Source organism: Drosophila persimilis, unplaced genomic scaffold (assembly GCF_003286085.1).
Source record: "Drosophila persimilis strain 14011-0111.01,24,50 unplaced genomic scaffold, DperRS2 tig00000124-arrow-pilon, whole genome shotgun sequence".
NCBI lineage: Eukaryota > Metazoa > Arthropoda > Insecta > Diptera > Drosophilidae > Drosophila > Drosophila persimilis.
The window spans coordinates 3250207-3261436 of NW_020825294.1; the positions used below are offsets into that span (position 1 = coordinate 3250207).

Here is an 11230-nt window from a genome sequence, read left to right on the forward strand (position 1 = left end):
GAGAAAGACAAGGGTGGATAGATGGACATTTAATTCGTAATTTGATGGACTTTTATTTGTCGTTTCTTCACTGAAAAATCTGCAAGAGAAGCAGTCTGTTGTTTATTTAATACAAAAGCGTTTTGTTTTTATTTCAAAAAGCCTCATAAGCAGAATAAAGTTCAAAGTTTGTTGGAAAGGTGGTAATTTGGAGCCATGAAATGTTGTGTTCTGAATAAAAGTAAAAGGATTAAAACTATTTAAGTAAAATATTATTTAAATCTTTTTAGGGCTCCCATTTTACTGCAACCCTAGAAGAGTCTTGATCTTCGGGAATTCTTGTTGATTTATCCCAACATTTTTTAGGAATTATTTTTGTCTAACTTAAAATTATTAAAATCATTAGGTAATGTCAAAGCGAGAATAAATATAAATAAATATTTTTAGGGCTCCCAAAGGAGAGATAATACTCCTATATCTCTGTAGGATTATATCATATTTTATTTCCCATTTTACTGCAACTCAGAAGAGTCTTGTTCTTTGGGAATTCTTGTTGATTTATCCTTACATTTTTTCGAATTAATTTTTTCTAGCTTAAGATCACAAAAATCTTAAAGGAATGTCATTGAGATTTTAGCTTCAAATAAATACAATATTATTAAAATCTTTTTAGGGCTCCCAAAGGAGAGATAATCTATAGGATTATTTCATATTTTATTACCATTTTACTGAAACCTTAGAAAAGTCTTGATCTTCGGGAATTCTTGTTGATTCATTACTAAATTTCTTAGGGATAACAATTCCTAGGAACTAATTTTTTCTAGTTAAAAATCACAAAAATAAGGGAATAACATAGAAAAAAAAGGTATCAAAGAACTCTTCTGAAATTCTCATAAGAGTTATGAGAGCACCTCTGTAGTTCTTTTTTTAATTTTGAAATCTCAGAGAAACTATAGTAAGTAATGCCTACCCTTAGAGCTTTAGAAAATTCCTCCAAATCCATCAGAAGAATTTCTTCTGAATTTCTTTGGGGCTGAAGTCCCAAAGAAAACCAATTTATAGAAAATTACCATGTGATTTATCTTTTTGAAAAAAGACGAGGGGGAACGTTGTGAGTTGCTGCGGACACCGCAACTCTACGGTTATACCCGATACTAAGTCAGTATGGCTCTCCTCCGACAGACGCCGCTAATATTTAACGACACGACAAAGAGTGCGTGCGAGAGAGACAGAAAATCAGTCTGAGCGTGACGTCGGGCGCTGCGTAGCCACTGCAAATTGATTTGTTCCTTTTGGCTATAAAAATGATCTGATCTGATCCAGATTCAGCAATCTAATAGATATGGTCATTATCTATGATTCTGCGTTTTTAGTTTTCTCAAATCTGCAATATTGTGGATGCAACAGATTTTCGTACTTTGTGGGGGCGGATGGGGGTGGGGCGAAATTCTGAGATATACGTTTTATAGTGACATCTTAAAGGAGTGTGTGTACCAAATTTGGTTACTCTAGCCTTAATAGTCTCTGAGATTTGTGGTTGCCTCAGATTTTCGTCCTTTGCGGGGGCGGAAGGGGGTGTGGCGAAATTTGGACATGAAACGGTCAAGGTCCGATATCACAGGAGTGTGGATACCAAATTTGGTTGCTCTGGCTTTTATAGGTTCTGAGATCCTTGAACTCATATTTAGCAATTGGCAAAACCGACCATGAAACCTGTGTGTTAGAGTGAGACAGAGCGAGAAAGAGTGAAATTGTTTTCGTGATTCTGGCTGTAATAATTATACGATCTGGTTCAGATTTTGCACTCTAGAAGATATAGTCATCTTCTACGATTCTGCGTTTTTTGTTTTCTCGTATCTTTAAAATTGTGGATGCCACAGATTTTCGCCCTTTGTGGGAGCGGAAGTGGGCGGGGCAAAGTTTTGAAATATTTTTGTAGCAGTGACATATCACAGAAGTCTGGATCCAAAACATCGTTGCTCTAGCTCTTATAGTCTTTGAGCATTAGGCGCTGAAGGGGACGGACAGACGGACGGACGGACAGACGGACAGACGGACAGACGGACAGACAGACATGGCTCAATCGACTCGGCTATTGATGCTGATCAAGAATATATATACTTTATGGGGTCGGAAACGATTCCTTCTGGACGTTACACACATCCACTTTTACCACAAATCTAATATACCCCAATATTCATTTTGAGTATCGGGTATAAAAAGGTGAAACTTTCTTTCAGTTTTTGTCCATTACTAATCTCAAACACCTGGCGAAGGACTCATGGCAGCTTTTGCCATTCTCTCTCTTACACATTTCTTCCTCTCTCTCTCTCCCAATCTCCCTCTCCTCTGTCTGTCCGTCGGTACGATTTCGATTTGGGTTCTCTGATGCGATCCCAGTGATAGATGTACACAATTTTTGGCCCATTTGCATACGCAGTCGAAACGAAGCGAAACGCATGGCGTTAGGGTGTTTGTGGGGGGTGGGGTGGGGTGGGGTTTTTCCCGGTGTGTTGTGGGAGGAAAAGCTGAAGAAGATAAGTTGAAACCAGCAAAATGATTTTCATTTCAATTATTTATTGATTGATTTGCAATTTGTAACCGACCAAAAAGCTGCACACCTGCACACACACTAACACACACACACACACACACACACACATGTGTGTGTACATATCAATCGACTTTTCCCAAGGATTGATGGGGTGTATCTCCTCTATGTCTGGGCAGAGACGAGCGGAAGGGGCGAGTGGGCCTTTCCTGTGTGGGCGTGGCACAAAAATCCATCTACATGACTGGGTCTCTCTCTCTCTCTCTCTCTCTCACGATTTGTGCAGCTGTGCTTGCGAGAGTTGCGCATATTTAATTGAAAATGTTACCGCATTTATGAAATTGTCAATATGCAATACAAACACAGATACAAACACATCCATGCACCCATACAAATGCAGGTGTCGACGACATACATTTGACATATTTACATACAATTAGTTTTGTGAAATTTCTGCACAAAAACGAAAAATGTAAATCCCCTAGAAATGTAAATTTTACTTTTGACGAAGATGTGGATACGCTTCTTAGAGCTACCAGGAGAAAGGTAGATACTCAAAGCAACAAAGAACCATCCAGAGAGAGAGACAGAGGATTGATGGAAAATAGCTCTGGGAAAAATCAAACTCCTTCTTGAGAGCCATAGGCACTCCCACTTTTGGGTTTCCTTAGAGATTTTTTGAGACAAGAAGGGACACCATTCTTTCTATAATTCTAACTAATGCGATACTTTTAAATATCTGTCCTTAAATATCTATATGTTCCAAATATTCATCAAATTGTCTTCCAATAATAATTGTCCTAATATTAAAAAATAAAATTAATAATTATAAATTAAACTAATAATCAACTGAAAAGCTTTATCTACCATAAAACTCGTCGTATTATTATTAAATAATTTAATTTAATTATTGGAATGCCTCTAAAAGTGATTCCAAGAAAGAAAGAGCAGTCAATGGATGTACTGGGAGTCCCTGAGAAACTAAAGCCTCGAAAACTATCGACTGTCCATCCCTTGCAGCTCGAAAGAGACAGGCAGACGTCCATGTCTCGTTATCCCTTATCTTCTCGCTGTCGCAAATATCTTATCAAAATAATAAGACCTCCCACATCGTACAGGGTATACAAATGGAGAAGCAAAAAAAGAGAAGCGAAACCAACAAACAAATTGAAATGGCAAAAGCGGCAACGCCATGCGACAGAGGAACTTTTATGGTTTTCGTCTGGAAAATGTACAACAAAAACAACGCAAAAAAATTCGATGAAAATGTGTGGAAAAACAAATTTTTGGAGGAAAAATGCATAAATAATATGTGTATTAGCATAGATTGGTTGCCATTCAATTAGCATGTGTAAAAATAATTGAATCGTTCCCCAACTAGGCAAAGCAATTGGACATTCCCTTTTTTCGCTTTAGATTTTGCTTTTTTTGTGGCTTAAACTAAGGTGTATTAGGGGGTGTTTAAGCTGATTCCATAAGGGGAAAACAGGGCAAAGGAAGTACACAATAATCGAGGAAGAAATCCATACAAAAAGATGGAAAAGGCAAGAACCAAGAATGCCTTTCGCATTACTCAGAGCCTCCCAAGTGCAGGGATCTATCGTCATGTCGTACGTCCCTCCGGCATGTTCGAGGCGGACCAAATATTCGACGCATTCGTGCCTACTGAGAAAATCTTTTATCGTAGCAAATCGTAGCAGAAAGCCAGAGAGAGAGAACATTAGAGCGGCTCGGGCTTGCTGCTAAGCCGAGCACGATCCGAAGATAGAGCGCGGAACGAAGGAGGCGGGATAGAGAGGCGATTCTTCTTTCGCTTATATACAGTGTGCAGTGGATCAACTGTGATTCGGTAGCTAACAAGTCGTTTAATATAAATTTATAATTCTGAACGTGAAAACAGACTCGCGCAAGCATGTTGTTACTTTCATCTCTTCTGCTTTGGATCATCGTTCTTCTGTGTGCACTGTTCTCGCGCATCGCCTACTCACTCTCTGGAAAGCGTAAGCGGGCCTGTTGCTTGCACTCTTGCTCTTACTCTCTCTGGATTGCCTGTATTCCTCTCTTTGGACTATTCACTGTTCGTTTCCGTCACTTCGCCGCTGCTGCTGATTGTCGGGTTCGCTCTGCTGCCTCCGCTCCCCTGTCCCAATGGCTATTGTTTGCAGAGCAAATAAATAATACTAATTCGGTGGCTACATTATCGACGATTTATTGCTTTGGCTTTACGGGAGATCGAGTCCGAAATGCGCACTTTTATGAGATAGACACCAACAACAAACTCGTCCACCGACTCACATGATATTTCAGTGTGCCAGTCGTTAGCTTTTTGTCGCGGCACAAGTGTCACAATGGAACCCGAAAAACATCACGAGTTCAATTCTGTTTATTAAACCAATTTTATTATAATTTGAGCCATACAAAATTCAATGAGATAAATCTGTATAAATGCCTGCAGCGTTTTGTATTATTTGCAGTTGGATAGATTGAATTCTACATGAATAATGAATAAATATTTTCTAATCAATGTTTAACATAGCCAAGACTTCGACCCAACAAATGTCATAGCCCTTATGAGCCTTTAGAAGGGTTGCCAGAGTCCTGACGGCATGATTTGGGCTGTCCATGTACTGTTGCAGCCCATCCATAATGCCACACTCTCTCAGGATATTCACTAGATGACTGGCCAGGTATCTATATGATTCCCATATTTTTATAAAAGCAGTAAGGATGTTTCTGATTAATTGTATCGGGAGTTCTTGGACTGTTTTCAGCAGGTAGCACATGGCATGGACCCCGCCAGAGTGCATAAAGTAAGCCATGCCTCTCACGTTCAAGTGGAGGGTAAGGCTGGCCAGGGTCCAGCCAGCGGCCACACGAACCTCCACCTCAAGCTCCAGCTCGCTGGCACACCGAATGACCATCGGCATAATGCCACACATTAGGCTCGGGTCTATGGCACGATTATCCGTAATGCCGGTGAGCAGGTGCAAGGCCATGATACGTATCTTCATGCATCGATGCAGGAACAAGTGATGAATGTATCGCAGAGTGCTTGGCGGAAGTCGGTACAGGTTGTGTCGCTTCACTCTGCCGTACAGCTGGCATGTGTTGGCCAAAATGAAGATGGCCTCATACTTGACCTCGTACAGAGGACTTTGGACTAACGATGCGGTGTTGGCAAACAGGCCCGTCTTGATCATCACCCGTTCAGTGGCCGACTGGTGCTCGGCGACTAGGCGTGTGAGTTTTAGCAACGGCATAAGGATAGTCAAGTCCTGATTGACCGACAGAAGAGCGGCCAAGGTCTTGGCTATCTTCTCCAGAGCAGTGATTGCTGGTCCGGGTGTCTTGTGCCTGAGGAATTGATACAACAGCAGCCCAATCTTGGCGATCAGCGAGTTTTGCTTCACCACATCCGTTCCAGGAGGCCAGTCTAGTTTATTCAGCATGGCACTGAGCAGCCCAGAGGACTCGATGGCATCGCGTATCATCCAGGAGGAAAACAAAAAATTGCTAACCAAGTCCAGGGTGCAATCCACTATTGTGTCCAGCACCTGAGTGAGCTCCAGTACGACCTTCAGAACGACGAACAGATTTGAGAACATCGAAATGTGCTGCATTTTGATTTCAGTGCAATATGTGGTCACATGATAAAGGACTCGCAGCGCTTTCACAGCATTATCGGGATCCCGCTGGCAAGCATTTGCCTCCAAATAGAAAAAGAGTGTCTCAATCAATCGTCCACGCCAGCAAATATCCATATTCGAGAGTATCCAGTCACCATAGTTCTGCGACGACTTCAAGTCGTTGTCGAGGAGCTCAAAGATTGCCAGATGATCGTAAATAATATTCAATTGATTCTGCGAGATCAAACCCATTTGCCGTGACAAATCACAGAGCGGAGAGAAAAATTGCGGGTCCATTCTGATTATTTGCTATTCTAGAAAAAAGGATTTTCATTTCGATTGAAAAACATATCAAATATTTCACTTATTTACCAAAATATGAGAGGGTACTTAATCAGAGACTCAAGAGTGTCCTTTTGTAATGGAAGGTCTTGCAAAACCTAAGAATAAAATAATTTAGATTAAATATTGTTTAAAAATGGGGCTTATACTTGCAGGCTTCTGGCTTTTGTTCAAATGATTTGCTGAAAATATGATGGGAAATTGTAAGACCACTAGATGGGGGGTTTTTTTTTCTCTTTTCTTGCTAATCTCTAGCCTGCTTTAATTTGTTTCAGTGTAAGCAGAATCCCTATGAATGGCTTGGCAACCTTTTGCCTGACCTTCAGACCAGAGCAGTGGAGGATGCCCCTTGCCTGGCCGCCACTCGAACTACACACTTGAACACTTGAAAGTTTTCTTTGCTCATTTTCTTAAAGCTCAGAAGCAGGGCAGAACCGGAGAGCCAGAGCCAGAGCCAGAGCCAGAGCCACTTCGTACGCTTAATTGCCTTGACTACTCACTGTCTTGAGGGGGGGTCAATCCCCAAACAAATCTCTGAGCGGAGCGGATGCCCCTTTCCAGGGAAACCCTTATTAAATTTACAATTGCATGGATTATGTCAGAACTCTGGCAGCGTTAAGCAGCTCAGCTGAGGCTCACTGTAGCCACTCTACTTCGATTTTTGCTGTCAGCCTCTTCAGCTAGTACGCCCCCATCCTCATAGCCCATAGCCTCCGTCTTGAAGAGCTCTCTCTATCCCTCTCTCTCTCTCTGTCTCTCTCCTAAAGAGCTTTAAATGCCAATCAGGACTTTGCTGTGATTGTCTGTGGGTGTTTGTATGGATTGAGAGCCGTCGCAGGAGCTCCACAGGAGGAAGGTTCTGCCACCTCGACCTCGGACCTCGAGGATTGATAATTAATAAATTTCTTGCGTCTGTCTTAAGCCCCGAAGAGCTTTTTGGATATACGTTCGAGTATGTTTTTGCCGGAGACATGTACTTACTTATTTTCTAGTGCCGTGCTGTTGCTTCTGTGTTTGTGTGTGTATCTGACTCTTATTCGATGTGTTTTTCCTTTTTTTTTCTTTTCAATCGGGTATTGGGAATTTCTGGGTGGTGCACAGGAAAATATACGTCTGAATAAATCCCTATTTGCTAAAACGACTTATGAAAAATTTTCACTTTGACACACAATTTTCATCCTGACACAGGGCCATCAAAAAACAGGGTTTCCACTAAATCAAGAGGGTTGCCAGCCTAAAGGGTGTCCACCTAGTCAAAGCTGTTGCAAATCTGTAATAGATCGTAATGGAGTTGATTTAATTAAGTTGGGACTTTAATCAGATAGAAGAAAATGTCCTGCGCTCTATGGTTTGTGCCTTCTGCCTACTTTCCACATTCGGGAAAGGGTTCCAACAATTGAAAAATGTATGTAAATGACAGCTAAATTGATTTTAAGACAGCAGCAGTCCCTCAGCATGTCTCCGTGTCACGTGTCACACTATTTCCGACATTATTGCAAAGTACAGGCTGCATTGAAAATTAAATTAGTATTACAACTTTTCAGGACATCGATACGGCTCCTCTTGCTGCATCGTTTAAGTAGGCCAAGCCTGGCTCAGTTTTCTAACACTATACGATGACTTGCATTTTGCCGAGGCCTTGAACAGAGTTGCCAACATACAATTTCCCATCAGCGTTGGGAGAAACTATAAATTTCGCTTGATTTCTTTTGATTTGATTGCATTTTGCTATAGGTTTGCTTTGTATGTGTAGAATTTTCGCTCTTAAAATTATGTGCAACTTTTTTAACAATTTAATGTAACAGAATATACACATTTTAACTATGAATATCATGAATATATGAATATAAAACTACAAAGAGATACAAAAAAAAAAAACGATAAGTCCATGAGGTAAGGAATAGTCTGTCGGCTTCCTGCTTCCACGATGCTTCCATAATAGGTTATTTTTTCCAGAACATTTACGGGGAAGAGCAGAACTTTCTGGTTACTTAATTTTCACGATTGAATAGTTCTCCTCATTTTTTTTAGCTCTATATCGAGTGCGTGTACTGTTGCACCTAGGGCTGTAGTGGTTAAAGAAATATATGATATTACTATGAGGTAGTCGCTCGCGAGCCAACCCCCGGCCCACTCGCCTTGTTCGCTCGCGCCGATATGAGTAAAATATCGGGACCACGACGAGAGATATCGTAGGACATAGCATTATGCAAGATGGAATTTTGCAAGGTGGTCTCGTCGGTAAAAAGCTACCCCTTAACGTATGCTAGCAATAAGTGCGAGTGAAAGGCACATAGTATAGTCAGTGTGAGTAAGACGGCATGTGTTGATGTTGATTAACCCTTAACAGGCCCGTGGGGCTTAAAATTTGAAAATAAAATGATTTTACTGATATATTTATATTTTAATTTTAGGCACCCAATAATATTGGTTAGTTGTATTTAAATGTTCTCTTACATAATATATAAATATTACTTTTAGTTCTTTGATATTTTTTGTATATGCAGAGTATCCTTCTCGACGATCACTGAACATCCGTCTCCCTCAATATCCTCTCAATTTATTGTACGCGTAGTCGTCTCATAGTTTTATTTGCACTCGCACACGTCAGTCTCTGTTTCTCTGTTTCTCTCTTTGTCTCTTTCGCTTGAGGTTGTGGCTGTGGCTGTGGCAGTGGCAGTGGCACAACAAAATAATATACTTGTTGTCGTACAATATTTCTGCGCTTGTCATTTGTCTCACGTTTCTTAATTAGCTGCAAGGATAATGGGCTTCGTGCCACATGTCGTCGGTGGCGCACACCGGTTGACAAAAGGAAAATTCGACACGACTCAGCGCAATGCTGTGATGCGACGCGACACCTCTCGATTATGCAGTGGAAAAGGTTTTACCAATTAATGGAAAAGTAATTGAAATATTTCATTAAAATCCGAACAGGCAAACGCTGCAAAGACAAAACTTTCTACAACAACGGGGGAAAAAAGGGGGCGAAATTCGAGACAGGCACAGGATTATAAATCAATTTGGGTACCCAAACGACCGACCAAAAAGTAACGACAAGTACAATAATGCCAGAGACGTTGGGAAAACAAAAAACATGTAAAACAAGACGGAAAAAGTTTACCCACAAAATCGACTTTAAGCTGATTTTTCTCTTTTCGGCATCCCCCCTCTTTGGAAAAAGCAGAACAATTTCCTATATATAGTAGCATTATGTATTATATATGTATATGTCTGTCGGTTTAGGCGTCGGTGATTTGTTTTGTTTGCCATTAGCTTCCACACCCACTACTCTACCCCCACCCACTCGCTCTCCCCCCCACCCCCCTGCTACTCGCTCTCTCTTTTTATCCCCTGGCTATTGGATTTCATTGTGCTGCCTCCCGTTGCCGTAATAAATTTAATATGGGTCATTTGTATGACATTCTACTCCTATCTGGCATCCCCACCACCCACCACCCACCGCCTTCCCTTCTTCTACTCTCTGGTGTATTTCTGCTTTTCCACCTACCTTTTATTTTTTCTGTTTCCTCCTTCTTTTTTTTTTCTTCTTCTCTCTTTTTTTTTTTGGTCATTTCCCATCGTCTATCACATTGTATATGTTTTTGCGGTGACCATACTAGAGGGTTGATCGTGAGGTTCATTTGCAAATTTTTAATGTCTAAATAAAAAATATAGAGCTAAATAAAAGGATCTACTAATTACGTTTATTAACGAATTAAAAGTGAATTACATTAATTAAATTAAGACCATTTTGCCCTCTACTATCAAATTTTGTATCCAAAATTAATAAATTAATGTTTGAATATGTACAGAAAAAAATTGCATAAAGCATGTTTAAATTTATATGTTTATAAAAATAATATTAGATATTATACACTCTAGGTGTATTTCTGCGTTTAGTTTTAATATTATGCTCTTTTACAACAAAATTATATTTAGGACATTTAGAGAAAAAAGCACTGCACTTTTAATATTTATATTATATTATATTTTGAGTGAAGACTGGAATTATTAAAATTTAACTGTTTTCACTTAAATTTTGACATTAATATGAAAATATTTGATCTAAATATAATTCATATTTAAAATAAAATATATAAAATAGCAATAATAAATAAATAAAATAAATAATAATAATAAAAATAGTAATAATAAACAATAATCAAATTAAAATGAAAAATAAAATAAATACATTTCATATTTTAATTAACTATTTTATTATATTTCAATTCAATATATTTCCTATAAATTTAATATAATACATATATATTTTTAAAGTGTTTTATATTTGTGAATTAAATATTATTATTATTTAAATAAAAGAAAAATCCATTTAATTTTACGACTTTCGTATTTAAAATAAATATTTACAATTTTAATCCTTAGATAGGTGTATTTCTTTTTACTGTGCCATTTTTCTCAGAATCCGAATGTAAATATTTCAAATCCCTTTCATAAATGATTATATTCATTCTTCCAATGAATTTTTAAGCATTTAAAATTGAGTATATACCAATTATTGAACTTCTTTTTGGTCTAAATAGAAATTGTTTGCACTGAATATTCTTCAATAACTTCTAGAACTTCCCCTCGCTGGATATTTCGGCTGTGTCCTGTTTTGCCTGCTTCTCATCTTGTATTCCCTCTCCCCTTCGATGTCCTGTCGTCGTCGTCATCGCTCCTGCCTCCACTTCTGCTGCTAATTCTGTTTTTGCTTGGGTTATTCGGG

At 39.2% G+C, this 11230-nt stretch overlaps 1 protein-coding gene across 2 annotated transcripts; it reads right to left on the reverse strand.

The window, feature by feature from the left end:
• Positions 1–4950: 4950 nt before the first annotated feature.
• LOC6593409 lies at positions 4951–7542 on the reverse strand. Of its 2 annotated transcripts, none has more exons than XM_002018827.2 (3): positions 7480–7542; positions 6529–6596; positions 4951–6465 (listed from the first exon to the last, which is right to left on the reverse strand). In XM_002018827.2, exon 3 carries the CDS (start codon positions 6451–6453, stop codon positions 5047–5049), a length of 1407 nt encoding a protein of 468 aa, XP_002018863.1. In that variant the 5' UTR covers positions 6454–6465; positions 6529–6596; positions 7480–7542; the 3' UTR covers positions 4951–5046. The 2 variants fall into 2 exon arrangements, with proteins under 2 accessions (XP_002018863.1, XP_026843488.1); XM_026987687.1 differs by having other exon boundaries at positions 4951–6470.
• Between the last annotated feature and the right edge of the window lie 3688 nt (positions 7543–11230).